Below are 19,294 nucleotides of genomic sequence, written 5' to 3'. Positions count from 1 at the left end.
CTGACCTCCGCATCTCTGCACTGGTTCCCGTAGGGTATGGGCGCTCGCGCCCGGCCTTAAAGGACCAGTATGCACACATGTGTAAAATCTGTAATTAGCCCATGATCACCCTGGACTAAAAGAAGGGCTCTGACTTTCACTCATTGCCTGAGCTTTGCTGTGTTTACCCATGTTAGTCTTAGCAAATGGTCTCTTCGTGTTATCCTGTTCCCGTGCCCTACTATCTGTATCCTGTGCTACATTTGTTCTTGCCTTAGAGTGTTGGAGTCGTGTTGTGTCATCTGTCACGCCTGCTGTTATACACCACGTCTGGTGTCATCTGCCTGCAAGTACATCTGTGCCTCAGCCTCCGCTACTGTTTGGACTATCAAAGGTACTCTTGTACTAGGACTGTTGTTTGGCCAGCTGCTACTCCGCTACAGCGGCGCGTTCTAGTGGGTCCACATACCCACGGATCAGGACATGCATATTGGAGTGAGTGACAGGGGGATTGTACTGCCAAAAAATGGTACTGATTGTGGGAACGTGGATTGGCCAAAAGCACTAGAAGACCACAAATCATGGTAAGAAATTGAATTGACCACACCAGTAGGTTCCGTTTTTATTTATAAATTTCAGCTGGCCGAAAAAATAAAAATAAGTGACGAGATAGGAATAACCGTTTAAAACGTTTGGCATGGCCTACGACCAATGGTGAGGCCTAGGCATCATCATGTTTTTTCTGTTGAGATCCTAGTGGGAATAAAAGTTATGGCCTAGACTAACACACTAATAAATCTTGATTTATGCAAGCAGGATTAGGTCAGGTAGAATCTTTAGCTCCTAAATATGAGTGTTTCATTCACTGAAGCAAACAGTGGCCTTGGATATGGTAAAGAGTTAAAACAAAGGGGGGAATTAATTAAAGGGGTTTTCCCATCTTGGACATTTATGACATACCCACAGGATATGCCATAAAAGTCTGATAGATCCGGGTCCCACATCTGGGACCCGCACCTATCTCCAGTACAGGGGCCCCCTAAACCCCATTCTAGCGTACTTGGCTCTCGCTGCCTCCCGGCCATGTCCTGGTTAAGTTGCCTCTTTCAATAGAGCAAAACTATTTGTGTGACTTACCATTTATGTTCATTTTCATTTGTGCTAACTAGATAAATGTATTTACATTACAGGAAAGCTGATGTTGGGTGCTACATCTAAAAGAAGATCATTTCTAGAAAACCAGCTCAAAAGCCCCAATACTTCTGACGAGAGAAGTTTTGCATCTCTGTCATCAAACAAAAATGTTTCAAGAAAAACCCCAGAATGCTTTTTGTCTGCTATGGTAACAGTCTTCTATAAATAAAAATAAAAATCTTTGAGGAATACTGTGTACAGTAGACCTGTCTTTCAGAATGGCAAAACTGTGTGGTGGTACACTATATATATTCATAAATTTGTCCCAGTGTGTCTAGATTTCTGATCCGCCTATATTTCAAGGGTTGTCCGAATTAGAAAACTCATTGTCAAATAGCCTATTATGGCATTCTGAGTTAATAGAGTGTGTCTCTTGCTTGGGAACATCATTAATTAGCCAGGGTGGAGAGTAGCTACAAAGAGCGTCTTTGCCTTTGGAGGAACCAGGCAGAAACACTGAAATGGCCCTTGATTTTAATGACAATTGTGTAATGCTTAATTTCCCCTGTGATGGTTCTGCAGGTAAATTGAATACTTGCTTCCGGGTTCTCCTGCAGATTACAGATTATTCTATTACTAAAGCGGACAACCCCATTTAAGCTCAGCAGTGTTATACCTTTTTTCAGGAGGCCTTTATTCCCTTTAATTTTGGGTTTCAGTGATACTGTGGTCCGGGGAGAGCAAAGCACATGTATCTAAGTGTCATATGTCCATTCTCTATCTACTACCATTGTATAATTTTGTAAGAAATTTTTAAAAAAAGCACCTCATGGTGAAGAATTCCCAATAACAATGGTAATGACAAACACAGATGTAGGAAATACTCTCATCTTAGCTAGTTGTGCGACATACAGTTGCGTGAGAGTGATGAAATTGCAGCTGCTTACTGGCTGGTAGATCAGCATGACACCACCGCTTAGTATTGAATTGAATTTAAGAAAAAAACGGAAGCTTGGTAGTTCCACTTCATCATCAGATTCAAGAAGTCAAGACGTATTAAACATAATTCAGCTTTATTTGGTGACGCGTTTCGACACCGGACAGGTGTCTACATCAGACCATAGATATATATGGTCTGATGATGAAACCTGTCCGGTGTAGAAAGGTGTTACCAAATAAAGCTGGATTATGTTTAATACGTCTTGACCCTGATTCCAATGCTGTATTACTTACTTGTCACCTACAGTAGTTTTTGTAAGAATCAGTTTTTCTCATGCAGCTCATATTCATGAGCCGTGGCTAGCCCCGCCCATCAGACGCTGATTGACAGCCTTTTCCCCATAATGTGCATAGCGAGAAAGCTGCCAATCAGTGGTGGGTCGGCAGGGCTAGCCGCAACTCATGAATATCAAGGACTCCATGGAAAGTGCAGCCCTAAAATAGGGCAACATGAACCTGGTAACAGATTTCCTTTAAGAAGCAGTGCTAAGAAACTGTGATTGTGGTACCGCCTGTTCCTCTCTGTGCACTTTTCTATATTCTGGATTTGCCTTCATACAAGTCAGTGAGGAAAAACACCGCACAAACATGAAGGGAAAGGCTTACTGGGTTTGAAACACAAACAGTATTCACTACTAAAGTTTTTTTTATCACACATTTTGTTGTAAAATCATGAATGTCAACATTCCTTACCAAAGTTATCAGTACGAAGATGTCAATTTTACTGTCAGCAAGTGCTAAAATGCATTTAAAGAGAGATTCAGGGAATATTTTATATGAGTGTGTTGTATATTTCAACAAAATGTCCTTTTTAAAATGTTTCAGTGTGACTCGACAGACTATAACATCAGCTCACATCAGGAAAAAACATTCACTATGAAAGATCAGAATGCAAGTAACGCTCCCTTCAAGAACAGTGAGTCAGGTGCCTTAGAAATATGTGATTATTGGGTTAAAGGTCTGTAAGAACAGTAAAATTCCTTTAATACAGCATCAATGTTACCTGATAGTTGTTGGATGGTCATACCTTATAAAACATAGGCTACACAGCCTTTGGGAAGAAAGTCTAAAATTAAATTTTAATACAAATATGTTGCGATCAGTTTGCTTTTAAGTTAGAGACATTTTCTAATTAATTGTCTCAGATCAGTTTTCTTGTGAAATTCCACATTATATTGCAGTTCTGTCCTGGAAACAAGTGCCAGATAAAAGGAATTTTACTGTAGCTGTCAGTATTGAATTATAGTAAGTTCACTATTACGTAAGAAATAAAGCAAAATCCTGCTCGTGTGCTCTCGGTTCTTCTTAGCCCTGTAGTTCCACATAAGAAATATCGGTCTACTGACACAGATTCTCCGACAGGATAAGAACCTATATCTCCAGTATGGAATAAAAGATATATAGTGCAACACCTTCAGGATAAAGTTCACTCCACGCTAGTTTATTCCATACTCACAGGATACAAAAAGTTTCCAAGCATATCAAAATGATAAAACCACATTCGGCACGTCAAACACTATAGCACGACCCTGGGTTTCGCCCTTCCGGCTCCCTCTGGAGCAAGTGAGTTGTGTGCAATTACTTTACTGGATATAGGTCTGTATGTGATACACAGACAGGAAGATACAAGCACAAAGACACATTCACATACAGACCTATATCCACAGAGGAACATATATACCCAGTACAGATAATGCAGTAGATGACAACCTGCAGTCCTCTGTAACACCACGGATAATACAGTGATAATGCTCCGAGTACAGATAATGTAGTAGATGTTATAGGCACATATAAACACACACACAGAAACATATAGACATTAACACAGAGACATATATACACACATACTGGAACATATACATATACACACATATGCACTTACCATCTCTCCTTCTTGACAGGCTCACATGCTTCTTGCAGGGGCGATCTGTGGGTGGAGCTTCCGCCTCCTCTTCTCCTGCTGCCTTCTGGTCTTTTCCTCCGTGTATGTAACCAAGAGCAGAGGACAAAGCAGAGGCAGAGCCCAGTGGTGCCCCCTACATGCTGTGCATTCACACAGGTCACACAGCAATAAGGCCTGCCCTGAGTGCTTTATCCACTTCACAGTAATTGATGGGCTGCTGTGTATGTAGATACACAACAGCCAGCCGTCAATCTCCGCCATGAGAGGCTGTTGGAAGAGCTCCCCTTATGAATATGCCAGACAAATTAATGAGTCTGGTATATTCTTTGATCACTACTATTAGCCAAATGACACAATATTTTTTTGTGCCGGTTTGGCATATAGAAAGACAGACCTGTCTCTGCAATATGCTGCCTTTACCTAGGGCAGCATATTCAGCGGACAGATCTGCTTTAAATTATTGTAGAGATGATGCACCGCAAATAAACAGTGCCTCCTCTCAGCGTCATTTAGCCAGTCTCGTAATATTCATCAATAGCGAGAATGGTGTGAGAAGTGACAGCAGAAGTGGTGCAAGGTAAGATTGGTAATTTAGAGACCAAAGATACAGCTTTCGCCAACTACCAATCTCACCCACACAAGCCCTCCGAAGGACAAAACCGTGTGGCCATGGCAGTGTGAATAAATGTACTGCATTTTCACAGGGAGGACACTGTTTTAGTAGGCATGACTTCAATATTATAATATTAATGGCAGCCAAGATCACTTTAAAAGTGTCTTTGTGCTTGTATCTTCCTGTCTGTGTATTTATGTGCCTGTGTGTGGGTGTATACATTTGTCTCTATGTCTATATATTTACCTTTATGTATTATATATTCTAGAATGTGTGTATATATATTTGCCTACTTATGTAAATATCTGACTTTATGTATGTACAGCATACAGTATATGTTCCAGTATGTGCGTGTCTATATATGTGGTTAATTTTTGGTATGTGGAGGGCAGCAATAGAAAGTCCCGCACAGGGCGCCATCCAACCTAAAGCCAGCCCTGGCAGCACTCTCCTCATGAATACATAACCCTGAGTCTAGTCTATTCTTTGATTGCGCCTATTAGGTAAAAGGCACAATGGCTAATAGGAGGATGGACCAATCCGTTTAATATGCTGCCCTTACCTAGGGTAATAATATAAATAATATAAAGCGTCCAAGCAAAATAAAAAATATAAATACAGGTTTTTACATTATTAATTGTAAGCAATTTATTCAGATCTCTGGTTGTTATTAAGTTTGTTAAAATTTAGTGGGCACCACTCTGTCAGAGGAGGGGGCTCCCTCTAACAGCCCATCTGCGTCACGCGACTCGTCAATAAGTTACAATGGCAGCTGGGGGCCTAACAAAGGTCTGCCAGTAGCATCTGCCTTTTAATCCATGCCTGAGGCATGACTTAATAGTGTAACACTAAGAGGCAATAATGCTTTGGAATACTGTGTGTTCCAAAGCCTTATGAAATCAATTAACAGATCGCTGCCTCAAGTCCCCTAGTGGGACACAAAAAAAAAAGTTTAATGAAGTTTAATAAAAAAAAATATTCCCCCAAAAAATTAATAATTGATAGTGGCATATTGATGAATTCAACACCTATTGATGAACTCAACACACATTGGCCCACATTTACTATGCAGTTTACTATGCGGCCACAAATTAAAAAATGACAGGAAAAGTGGGGTGGTCTCAAAGCAGACATAGTTTTAGACAAATTTATTAAGAATAAAGACATAAAATGGTGCAAATTTTGGCACAAATCTTCACCTGCTCTTATCAGGCGTAGATTTTATGACAGTCCCAAGTTTGCCAAATTTTTTAAAAGGTGTGCCCCTTTTATTACATTTGGTCCATATCACTCCAACTCATATGCCAGTCTTCGTAAATGTGGGCCATTATCTGTGATTCGGTCTATAACCTACACATCCCCCATCAGGTTTAGTGATCTGGATGGGGGAATGAGAGGAAAACAGGTAATGATCAATGTCTGGAAAGGGATACGGACAGGTCACTAGTATTGGTAGGTGGAAGGGAGCAGATGAGGAAGTTGAAATCACGTAAGACTGTGGGACCAGATGGCATTTGGCCGAAAGTGTTGTGTAGAATAGTTAAGTGGGGTGTTGCAGAGCATTTTCAATATAAGTCTGCGTGTACAAAAGGTGGCAACTTTATGAAAGATGTCATGTCTGATTCCGATGCCGAAAGTTCAGATGCTATTAGATTTAAGTGACTACAGCCCAATCGACCTGACGTCAGATATGATAAAGGTCTTGGAGAGAATAGTCCTGATGCATCTGGTTTCTGGTAGGGGGTAATAAGGCTCATTTACATTTTGCATACCAAAGGGGCTCTGGAGTTGAGGATGCAGTGATTTACCTTCTGTAGAAAATATATTCCTGTCTAGATCAGAGTGGCGCAGTAGTACAGGTAATGTTTTTTTACTTCTCTAATGCGTTTAACACCATACGCCCACATCGGTTGCGGGTTAAGTTGGTGGTGATGAATATCAGGTTACCAATAATCAACTGGATGATGGATTATCTGAAGGCGAGACCTCAGTCAGTGCGCATTGGAAACTGTGTCTAATAGTTTATTGAGTCGGGTTCTGTCCTGTTGCCTTTCCTGTTTGCCCTGTACACAACTGATTTCCATTATTGTACGCAAACTTGTCATCTTCAGAAGTTTTCTGATGACACTGTGGTGATTCGATGTGTACGGGATGGCAATAAAGAGGACAATAGGCAGTTGGCGGAGTATTTTGTTGAGTGGAGTGAAGCCAACGGTCTTATTTTAAATGGTGGGAAGACGAAAGAAATTATCATTTATTTGGCAGTAGGAGAAGTTTTATCACTTTGGTGATTATAGGGGGTATAATGTGGAGACTGTGGACAATTACAAGCACTTAGGTGTCCATATTGACCGGAAGCTTGATTGGGGTAGAAATGTAGAAAAGATCTAGAAAAAGGGTATGTCGCAACTCTACTTTGTACGGAAGCTGTGCTAGTTTCAGGTGTGTAACAAGATGCTGGCAATGTTTTATGAGTCGGTTGTTACGGGTACCATTATTTATGGTGCCATCTGCTGGGGGAACAATGTCAGGAAAGCAGGTGCTAACAAACTAGAGAAATTTATTAAGAAAGCTGGCAGGTAGTGGGATGTAAGTTTTCCTCTTTTGCTGATGCGGTTGAAACAAGAACATTATCTCGGTTCAGAGCAATAATTAAGAATGACATCTATTTTTTGAAGGCACACCGCAGCACTTTTAGCCATAGATTTGTAGAGTTACGTTGTGTGACGGAGCGCAATCGGTAGTCATTTATGCCAACTGCCATAGGCCTCTACAATAAATCGTTAGCAGGGAAAGATGGATGTGGTAATCGTTAGTATTATAGACATAGATAGTACAAGTATTGCTGATGTTTCTGCTATAGGCAAGCAAATTTTATAAGTGATTACATAATGCTGTCACACAATAATTTCCCCGTGGGGGATGAATAAAGTCATCTATCTATCTATCTAATATCTATCTATCTATCTATCTATCTATCTATCTATCTATCTATCTATCTATCTATCTATCTATCTATCTATCTATCTATCTATCTATCTATCTAATATCTATCTATCTATCTATCTATCTATCTATCTATCTATCTATCTATCTATCTATCTATCTATCATCTATCTATCTATCTATCTATCTATCTATCTATCTATCTATCTATCTATCTATCTATCTATCTATCTATCTATCTATCTATCTATCTATCTATCTATCTATCTATCTATCATCTATCTAATCTATCATTTATTAATATTTTTCTTTTAGGATCTGATGAGGATGCATTGCCTGGACCTCAGTGTCTACTGAACAAAACTGGTAAGTGATATGTAATTTGCTTATAGTAATTAATAAATCATTATGAGTAAATTTTGTATTATTTTTATGTTGATTCAAACAAGACCATCTTGAGAGTGCTAACAGCTGTAATACACAGCCGCAGCCCCGATCTAACTGCGGAGATAAGAGAAACCTTTATCTCCATTATTAACCCCATGAATGCCACGATCAAAGCTGATTGTGGCATTCAAAGGGAAAATGAGGGCTGTCTGACTATATTTCCTGTTGTTAGGGCATACTTCGGTATGCCCTGACAACTGCTTGTGTACTATCAATACACAGGCTAATGTACTGGCATATAGATATTTGCCAATACATTAAATTTAAAAAAGTTTTAAAAAAAACCCTATGGGATTAAAAATAAATAAATAAAACCAGTAAAAAAAACACACAAATGCACACTTTTAACAAATAATAAACTTGACAAAATATAATTTCCAAAACATAAAATCTACACACATATTTGGTATCGCCAGGACCGTAACAAAAAAAAGTAAAAACTGCAATGAAACAGCTTTTTTCTGCATTTTTGGCAAAATAAACATTTATATAGATTAAAGGCATTTTTTAAAATAATAAAAAGGTCAATAAGTGTGATTGGTGCAACTTTATAAATAGTATTTATTAAAAACTATCTTTACTTTTTGAGATACAGCAGTCCTGTATTCTCTATACAGAGCATCTGTATCGTTCGCTAAATCCTTTTCCCGTCAGGTCCGCAGGATTGACGGGTTCAGTGACAGCGGGTCTTGCGTGTCTCTGACATGCGGGATTGAGCTGCTATCGATCACAAATTTTTAGAAGACAGCCACACCAGATCCCCAACCACAAACAGGGGCTTAGTTGAACGTCTTTTATCTGCCTGAGTCTTTTGGATTCTCTGGGACGCCTCAAGGTTCTTCTGAACCTGGGCCCAGACTGTGCACAGTACCCGATGAACTAAATCTACCTCGGGATTGTTGGAACCACCAGGTGAAACGGAGGAGAACCGTGGATTAAACCCAAAATTACAGAAGGGGGAGACCCCCGACGAGTTACTGACCCAGTTATTAAGGGAAAATTTGGCGAGTGGAATGAAGGAGACCCAATCATTTTGACAGTCTGAGATAAAACACCTTAAGTATTGTTCTAGAGACTGATTAGTCTTCTCAGTTTGGCCATTAGTTTCAGGATGGAAGGCCGAGGAAAAGGACAGATCAATCTCCAGCTTCTTACAGAAAGCTCTCCAAAACAATGAAACAAATTGTACCCCTCTGTCAGAAACAATATTGACAGGAGCCGCATGGAGACGCAGGATGTGTTTGACAAACAAGGTAGCTAACGTCTTGGCATTGGGTAGTTTCTTGAGGGGTACAAAGTGGCACATCTTACTGAAGCGGTCTACTACAACCCACACCACTGACTTGCCTTGGGATGGAGGCAGATCGGTGATAAAATCCATGGAGATATGGGTCCAAGGTCTCTGGGGAATGGGCAAAGAACATAGTAAGCCCGCAGGTCGGGACCTGGGAGTCTTGGACCTAGCACAAATTTCACAAGCGGCGACATAGGCCTTAACGTCTTTAAGCAACCCAGGCCACCAATAGGTTCTAGAAATGAGGTGCTTGGTACCCAGGATGCATGGATGGCCAGATATTGCGGAGTCATAATTCTCCTTGAGCAACCTTAGCCGGAATTGCAGGAGAACAAACAGCTTGTTCTCAGGAAGGTTCTCGGGAGCAGAACCTTGATCAGCCGCAATTTCGGAGACTAAGTCTGAATCCACAGAGGATATGATTATACCTGGTGGCAAAATACAAGCGGGATCCTCCTCAGGAGGAGGACTGGCCATGAAGCTACGCGACAGAGCACCAGCTTTAATATTTTTAGACCCAGCCCTATAGGTGACCACAAAGTTGAATCTCGTAAAAAACAACGCCCATCGAGCTGGTCTCGGGTTTAGCCTCCGCGCAGATTCTTGTGGTCGGTAAGGCCCGTTACCTGGTGCCTAGCCCCCTCCAGGGAGTGACACCACTCCTCAAATGCCCATTTAATGGCTAAGAGTTTGTGGTTGCCAACTTCATAGTTTCTCTCAGTGGAGGAGAACTTCCTGGAGAAGTAGGCACAGGGACAGAGATGGGTGAGAGACCTAGTACCCTGGGACAAGACAGCACCCACTCCCAGCTCGGAGGCGTCAACCTCCACTATGAATGGCTCCATTTGGTTTGGCTGATTCAGCACTGGGGCAGAGACAAAGCACCTCTTAAGGATCTCAAAAGCCTGGACCGCCTCCGGAGTCCAGTGGAGGAGATCAGCACCTTTACGAGTGAGGTCCGTAAGAAGCTTAGCGATGACCGAGAAGTTAGCCATTAATGTCCTGTAATAATTAGCAAACCCCAGGAAACACTGTAAGGCCTTCAGGGAGACAGGGCGGACCCATTCTGCCACAGCCTGAACCTTGGCAGGGTCCATGCGGAATTCGTTAGGAGTGAGGATTTGACCCAAAAATGGTATCTCCTGCACCCCAAAGATACATTTTTCGGTTTTTGCAAAGAGTTTGTTTTCCCGAAGGGCCTGGAGCACCTTCCTGACATGCTCAACGTGGGAGGACCAGTCCTTGGAAAACACAAGCATATCATCAAGGTACGCTACAAGAAATACCCCCAGATAGTCTCTTAAAATCTCATTTACAAAATTCTGGAAGACCGCGGGAGCATTACACAACCCAAAGGGCATGACGAGATATTCAAAATGACCTTCGGGTATGTTAAACACAGTCTTCCACTCATCCCCTTCTCTGATCTGGATAAGGTTATAAGCCCCCCGAAGATCAAACTTAGAGAACCATTGGGCCCCCTGATCCTGATTGAAGAGGTCAGGAATCAAAGGAAGGGGATATTGATTCCTTACAGTGATTTTATTTAAATTACGGTAATCGATGCACCTGCCGGAGAAGTAGAGGGGCGAATGTGACCCTTGGCCAAGCTTTCCTGGATATATTCTCTCATGGCTTCACGTTCAGAACAAGAGAGATTAAATATCCTACCTTTAGGGAGTTTAGCTCCTGGTACCAGATCGATTGCGCAATCGTACTCTCTATGAGGAGGTAACTCTTCGGAGGCCTTTTTAGAAAAGACATAGGCGAAGTCCTGAATAAGCTCATGTAGAGTGTTCACCTCCTCAACGAGAGAAACCAAATTAATAGAAAAACATGAAGTCATGCATTCATTACCCCATTTAGTAAGATCACCAGTATTCCAGTTAAAAGTGGGATTATGCATCTGCAACCAAGGAAGGCCTAAAATCAAATCGGACGATAACCCATGCATCACTTACACAGAACACTGCTCCAAATGAATGGAGCCCACAATGAGTTCAATAACAGGGGTATGCTGCATAAAATAGCCATTAGCAAGCGGAGTGGCGTCAATACCCACTACCGGGACAGGTTTAGGCAAATCAATTAATGGCATAGCTAGAGACATAGCAAATTCCACAGACATAATATTAGCAGCAGACCCTGAATCCACGAAGGCACTGCCGGTGGCAACCTTCCATCAAAAGAGACCTGAAAGGGAAGCAAGATTTTATTAGGCTTCATATTTACGGGAAATACCTGTGCGCCCAAGCAACCTCCCCGATGGTCACTTAGGCGCGGAAGTCTTTCCGGCTGCTTATTCTTGCGCCTGGGACAGGAGTTCAATTGATGCTTGTCATCCCCACAGTAGAAGCAGAGACCATTCTTCCTGCAGAACTCTCTACGTTGTTGGGGAGACACGGAGGCCCCGAGTTGCATCTGTTCATCCGAGTTCTCCGTGGAAGAACGAAGCAACGGAACCTCTGAAGCCATCATAGTGGAGCCAGAGGTAAAGGCACCAGAACGTTCAAGTCGTCGTTCCCTGAGACGTCGGTCAAGACGTACCGCTAAAGCCATAGCTTGATCTAGAGAGTCTGAAGTGGGATAGCTAGCTAAAAGGTCTGTCAGGGCGTTCGACAGACCCAATCTAAACTGGCACCTCAAGGCAGGGTCATTCCACCGAGAAGCTACACACCACTTCCTAAAGTCAGAAAAGTACTCCTCAACGGTTCTCTGCCCCTGACGTAAGGTTACTAGCTTACTCTAGGCAAAGGCAGTCTTGTCAGTCTCGTCATAGATGAGCTCGAGAGCAGAAAAAAAAAGGTCAACAGAAGAAAGTTCAGGGGCGTCAGGAGAAGTCCCATTCCTGGGGGCCATCCTGGAGCCGGGACCTAATTATACCCACTAGCTGACTCTCAGAACCTGAGGAGTGGGGCCTTAATTGGAAATAGAGTCTACAACTCTGCCGAAAAGAGAAAGAAGTCTTCCGGTCCCCTGAGAACCGGTCTGGCAACTTGAGGTGGGGTTCAAGAGGTGAGGTGAAGGGCACTACCTGGGTAGCATCACGCTGGTTGAACCTCTGAGCCAGGTCGTGGATCTGTAGGGAGAGACATTGCATTTGCTGAGCCAGGGCCTCGAGGTGTTCCATAGTCGAGTCAGGGACCAGGGTAGAAAAGGTATAGGGCCTGTGATTATGTAATGAATTGGGGTAGGGAGACGGACAGGTGAGCCCTAGTCTACCCGCAACTCAGTCCCTGCCTACTTGCACGGCCCGTCCTAAGCGACGGCGTACAACTGGGCGACGGTCCCTACGCTCAATAGGTGCAAGACAGACAACACAAGACAAGGGCACACAGAAGCAAAGGGGGAAGTTGGGGCAGTTGCCCACGGCAACACCGTAAGCAACAGGCAAAGTGAACGAGCCGAGTCAAACCAGGAGAGTACGTAGTAGCAAAATCAGATCAGGAGAATCGTCAGTCAGGTCAGGGTCAATATGAAACAGCGGTCAATCAGGACAATAGCAGGAAACGCAGAGCCAGGAAACAAGACAATCACAGGCAAGGAACAACTGCAAGTGAGGGTATAAATAGACCAAGGGCGGGAGCTAGAACCGTCAGCCCAGGCTGTGATAGGTTCTCCCTCTCCTCAGCCTGCTAGCCTGAGTGGTAACAGATCGCGTCACTCTAGCAGGCCTTGGAGCTGATGAAGGCTGATTAACTCCGGGCGTCGACACAGAACCTGTGTCTGGCAAATCCTTTACAGGAACAACAGGGTATCGGTGTCTTGGCCGCATAATTACCTCTCGTTTGCATCTTCTTTGCCCATGTTGATGCGCACTGCTCCTTTGGGCCACTCAGCTTGCGGCCTCCCCCACGGCCGCTCTCTTCCATGTCCCCTGTCTTCCACTAGTACGTGCGATGACTCCACCTGCATTAACCCCTTCGCGCAGCACAATGTAAGTCACTTTGGAGGGCTTCAAAAATAATTATATGCAGTATAAAAACGTTAAAAGAAAAGCCTGTGTCCACAGTAAAAATAAAACAATTTTTTCCATTTAAAGTCGTTCAACTTTGCAAGTGTTAAGAAAAAGTAAAAATACACGTAATGTTTTTTTTCCATGAATTTGCTATTATTGTGCTAAAGCAGTAAAAGATAAAAAAAAAATGCACATATTTGGTATCGCCGTAATTGTACTGACCCGTAGAATAAAGGTAACATGTTATTTACACTGCAATGGTGTAAATTTTAAAAAAAGCAATCTCTGGCAGTTTTTTTTCCACCCCCTCCTTAAAAAAAAAGCTAATGGAAGTTACTCAATAATCTATATAAACCCCAAAATGGTTCTATATTAAAAAAATAAAAATAAAAACAAAACTCTTTCCGCAAAAAACAAGCCTCATACAGTGAAATCAACAAAAAAAAAATAAAACCGTTATGGCTCTTGGAGTGCGATGATGAAAAAACAAAAAAAGACGCTTTGTCCTAAAGATCCAAAATAAGCCAGACCTAAAGCGGCAGGCACGTGTCAATCCACCCAGCTGACCCTGGGTACATAAGGTACCATCCCCCCTCTGCTCTGGGCCTGAGCAATTAGGTTTTTTGCCATTAGCTTGTTTCTCTGCTGGATTACCTTATTGAATTTACCATTACCGACTCTGCCTGAACTTTGACCACAGTGACCGACTGCCACCTGTCCTTTTCTCTGCTAGAATTGACAGTGTAATTTGCCCACTGTTTTAGTGCTTTGTTCACGTCAGCCGCTGCCAACGTAGACTATATGGGGGTATCGATCTGGGGATTCCTAGCATCCAAGTACAGAGGTCAAAAAGTGAATACCTGGGAATCCCATCAGACTCGCTCCCTGGATTAGCTCCACACCAAAATCATTGGCAATACAGTAGGTTTTCGCCACCCAGTGTTGGCTTCGTGACAATCGGTGAGGTGAGTATAGCTTTTTTTATGTTTGTACAGAATTGTGAGCAATTTAAAAAGTAATTTTTCTGTGCTGATCAACCACTTTAATATTTATTGGTGAGCTGGAACACCCTGTTAAGGATCTGCCAGGCACAGCTTCTGTGTATACGCCCATAGGTAATCAGTCTGCACCTGCTTCTATGTCTGCCTATCACAGCCTGGCCAGACGGAGCTAGCTCCCGCCCTCTGTCTATTTATACCTGCCTTTCCTATTCCTCCTTGCTTGTGATTCTTCTGTTTGGTTTCCTAGCCCTGCTGCAGCTTCTTGAACCATTTGACCCTGCTTCATATGACCCTGGCTTACTGACTACTCTCCTGCTCTGCGTTTTGTACCTCGTACACTCCTGGTTTGACTCGGCTCATTCACCACTCTTGTTATTCACGGTGTTGCCGTAGGCAACTGCCCCATTTCCCTTAGCTTCTGTGTGCCCTTGTCTGTTTGTCTGTCGTGCACTTATTGAGCGTAGGGACCGTCGCCCAGTTGTACCCCGTCGCCTAGGGCGGGTTGTTGCAAGTAGGCAGGGACTGAGTGGCGGGTAGATTAGGGCTCACTTGTCTGTTTCCCTACCCCCATCATTACACACCCGTTAATTGACAGAACGAAGGGGCCATTGTTGCCCTACGAAGCAAAGTGAATGTTTGGCTTTGAGTTCAGAATTTTTGTCTTGGAAACTCTAGTAGCCATCATGGTATTTATCATAATTACATTATTGTCAACATTTTTTTTCATTGTTTGTGGGTTTTTTTTGTCAGCATCTTGTAATGCATGTTACTTTCATACTGACCTGTTTGTAATATTGAAGTGTATCAACCCGTGGTTTCTGGTCCAATTTCCATTTGAAGCTTCTACTCTGTTATGACATACTGTACTTCATAATTTATTTTATCAGTAACAATATCATATTTTGGCACTTATATTTGTAATCAAAAAGTATTTTAAGTGACCGGTGAACTGGATAATTAGTCCAGCGTGTAGACAGTGTCTCTCCTGCTGGTCACCCATCTGTTACCTTGCACAACGCTCCAGAACTGGGGACTGGTATCCACCTTATCCTGTAAAATGTGGATGGTGCTGTGTGCTACCTCACTTCTGTAGCAAAGTTAACCATGTTGGATCACATTAAAAACTGGCAGAATGATCACCTATGCTCGTTGCTAGAAAGATGTTTGTACTAATTCTGCTGATGAGTTGTGTATTCACTAGGAAGTTTCAAGGAACACCAAAGGGAAGCTCCAACTCAAGGCATTTAGCCATATTTTATATAATATTTGTTATTATGCCAATGTTAATATGTTTTCTGTGTTTCATTTTAACAGATCGTGAATGCCAGAGCATGGAAATTACATGTCTGATTAATGAAACCATTTGTGATCATTCAGAAAGTGGTATGTTTCATCTTCAGGTCCTGTTATTAACTCTCACAATACCTATCGACATATATGTAGATACTACCATGTAAATACTAAAATAACATAATAGCACACTATTGGTACCATACAAAATATTTTTTATTATATTTAATCAAAAAGTAAAAGACAATGGCCACCAAGACCTAAAATGACAAACAAGTTAAAACAACATGGTGGTGAGGGGACCAGCATATCACAATCAGTAATGAGCAGAGAACACAGAATATCACATGCAATAACTTAAAGGAAACACATGAGATAAAAGGAGTCCAAATACTATATATTCAAGATAGAAAAATATACAATTTTATTGAATACAATGTAGCACAAAGTAATGTATAAAAACAATAGAGGATCTAAAATAAAACAGTCTAAATGAGGACCACTCAACAAAATGACATTAGTGCCATGAAGCACTTTACAGACTATATAGTACATATGTGTACAGTATAAAAAAAAGTCCATCGTGCATATAGATATGGTAGGTCAAACGTTTGTAAGTATAGTACTAGGAGTGCAATAACATGGTCTTGCCTACCCAAACACCACTAATAAAGAGATGTCTCACTAAACATGGCACAGATAAACAATCGATAAGTGACTACTCTGTCAGTCACAGGCCAAGGGGGGTATTGCCCGGCATACAAGCCAACCCCACCTGGTCTATTAAGCACATGTGGTTAGGAGCTTTCTATAATATGTCAGAAAAAACTCACACAGCGAACCTTACCCATGGATGTAATGATGTTGTCCTCAGGATCAGACAGCGCCCCAACGCGCGTTTCGCCAATGTAGTTTCTTCAGGGGGTGCCAATCATGTGTGTATGTCCCATTTAAATATGAAATAGAGGTAATCAAATTAGGGACCGCGAGACTACCATCGCTGGTCGTCATAGCGCTACTACGCATGTGCATCCCCCAGGGCACGTCTCTAGGGAGATAGTGCAGGCGCAGAGCGCACATATTGACGAGAGTAGAGTAGAGTGGCGTTGGCGCCCCATGTCACTGCAGCATGCGCGACCCCAGCAGAGAAAACACGTACGTAAAGGTACGTAAAGCCAAAATTACTCAAAATAGAGATCAGAAGTAGTTATCAAGCATATTCCAGAAATATCCCCCTTGCTTTGTGACAAGGAGACACCACTATAGTAAAGCATATGTTCTATAAACAAATATAATATTAATAATTATACATTTATACAAAAAATATCTAAATAAAGTAATAACATTTTTGGGCACCTTTTGACTCCTAAGTTTAATAGGAGTCAAATCATATTTTTGCTTGAATTTGTATCCATTTTAGTTGTCATCTGGAGCAGGGCCAGCGTCAGAACCAGGCGGACCGAGGCAAGTGCCGGGCCCCACTACCCTTGAAGGGGCCCACTTTGCCGCCGAGTGCTTACGCTGCCGTCATGGGTCCTCCAGGAGCAGAGTCCTCGGCCCGAGCTTTGCCGACGCTCTGGCCAGAGATTCCACTCCTAGAGGGAGCCTCTTATGTCCCTGTCCATATATGGTTTCGGAATCCCTTGCAAGAGCGTTGCCGACGCTATGCCTCGTATTCCGCTCCTGGAGGGACCCAGACCCACTCAAACCCATCCATCTTGTCGTTTAACAGGGCTGTATGTTTCTCATTAACCATGTATGACAGGCGTCTTTTAACTTTAGAGAATTCCAGCCCTGGTTATGCATCAGATGAGTATATAGCTTTGAAATAGTCCCAGGAAAGTGAGGGTTATGGTGCCCTAGTTGTTCAAACGAAGTGTAAGAAATACTGGTTTGAGTAGGGTGGATAGGAAACGTTTACAGTTTATAAAACTGAATATTTCCCCAGGCCGAAGATCAAACTTCTCCTGGGTGGCAGGAAAATATTGTACCCCGCTTAATACTAAATGATAAACCCTTATGAGACCTATGGAAGTCCAAGCACAAAACGCATGTGGGGCCTCCGTGCCCGGTGGAAAAGAGTCCCAAATCTTCAGGGTGTGAGACATTTTGAATGAGTCCCAAATCTTCAGGGTGTCATCCAGGCCTTCACAATCAGGTGACACTTCCTCTTTTATAGAGGTCACTTTTTACAGTCATCTCATTATTGTACGAACTAGAGCTACAATTAAAGGTATCAGCTGTTAAGGATCATACTTTGGACTATAGATGATGACAGCTCCTTGCCCTCCCTACAAAATTACCTCCCACATGTCACAGAGCATGCCCACAACACTCTCCAATGGAAGTCAATGATTAGTTTTCTGACTGAGTTTTCTTATGGCCATGTGGCTGCGGTAAAGCAAACCACTGAACTGCTGTTCACATCTCAAAGCAGCAGCTTAGGCAATATTGCTTCCCCCTATATAAAAGAGGTATTCAAGTTACTACATGTTATTGCCTATCAACTGGATCGGTGATATCTAATAGGTCAGGGGTGGGATTAACATTTATACCAACAGGTTCCCTACGTAAATGGGTTTTTCCCATCCACGCTCGGTGAAAATGAGTGCCAAATATTCAGGGTGTGAGAGTGACACTTAGCGTCATAGATAACTATAACGCTAGGAGCAGTGTGTTCGGTACGGGAAATGTGGCCAACATACGGACCGAACACGCTCATGGGAATTAGGCCTTAGAGTATGACAACAACGCTCAGGCCTGGGAGGAAGGGGCTGTTCTCTTCCTATGGTCCAGGGTGCTATGGGCTAATTAAACATAAAAGACGGTGCGATACCTACGGGACCCGGCCGAGGTGAGCGGAAGTGAGCCCTGGCGTCTCCTGAGGAGGGGTGTGGGGCCGGCGCTCGCAGATTTATGGCTGCGGGCGTCAGGAGGTGAGTGAGCCTGACGGCCCGTGGCCATGGGCATGACAGTATCCCCCCCCCCTCTTATGCCCCCTCTTCTTGGGACCAGAGTGAGTGAGAAACTTTTCAGAAGGGTAGGAGCATTGAGGTTCTCCTCTGGCTCCCAGGACCTCTCTTCAGTACTAACCCCCGCCATTCCAAGACGGACTTAACCTTTTCAGGATCCATCTCGAGGCCTCGATTCGAGACGATGTAGTCCAGGAAGGGTAGAGCATCTTTCTCAAACACGCACTTCTCCAACTTAGCGTACAGACGATTCTCCCTTAACCGCAGCAATACTTAACGGACATTTCTCCGATGAGTCATAGGATCTGGAGAAAAAAATCAAGATATCATCAAGATAGACCACAACACAAACATAGAGGAGGTCACGGAAGATGTCATTAACAAACACCTGGAAGACCCTCGTGAGCATTACATAGACCGAAGGGTATTACTAGATATTGATAGGGTCCATCACGGGTCTTAAATGCAGTCTTCCATTCGTCAACCCGGCGAATCCGGATTAGGTTGTAAGCCCCACGCAGGTCTGGTTTGGAAAAAATCTTGGCACCACGTATACGATCAAACAGTTCGGAGATCAGTGGCAACGGATACTTATTTTTCACCGTGATCTGGTTGAGACACCGGTAGTCGATACAGGGACGTAGAGAACCATCCTTTTTCTTGATGAAGAAGAACCCGGCTCCTACCAGGGAGGAAGACTTCTGTATGAAGCCCGTCTCCAAATTCTCTTTAACATAGGTGGACATGTACTGAGTCTC

At 42.9% G+C, this 19,294-nt stretch overlaps 1 protein-coding gene across 6 annotated transcripts in view; it reads left to right on the top strand.

Moving 5' to 3' along the window:
• TEX14 (testis expressed 14, intercellular bridge forming factor) overlaps positions 1–19,294 on the top strand; it is a 532,366-nt gene that overhangs the window by 503,042 nt on the left and 10,030 nt on the right. For 5 of the 6 annotated variants that reach the window (XM_075852942.1, XM_075852939.1, XM_075852943.1 and 2 more), the window contains 4 exons: positions 1,170–1,321; positions 2,938–3,037; positions 7,890–7,940; positions 15,589–15,657. In XM_075852942.1, coding sequence (XP_075709057.1) covers positions 1,170–1,321; positions 2,938–3,037; positions 7,890–7,940; positions 15,589–15,657 — 372 coding nt within the window. The remainder of the gene's footprint in view (positions 1–1,169; positions 1,322–2,937; positions 3,038–7,889; positions 7,941–15,588; positions 15,658–19,294) is intronic. The other variant, XM_075852940.1, reaches the window with a different exon arrangement.

The sequence above is a fragment of the Rhinoderma darwinii genome, chromosome 2 (assembly GCF_050947455.1).
Source record: "Rhinoderma darwinii isolate aRhiDar2 chromosome 2, aRhiDar2.hap1, whole genome shotgun sequence".
Lineage (NCBI taxonomy): Eukaryota > Metazoa > Chordata > Amphibia > Anura > Rhinodermatidae > Rhinoderma > Rhinoderma darwinii.
Note: the sequence above shows the minus strand (reverse complement) of the source record. Positions and strands in the feature narration are given on the sequence as shown.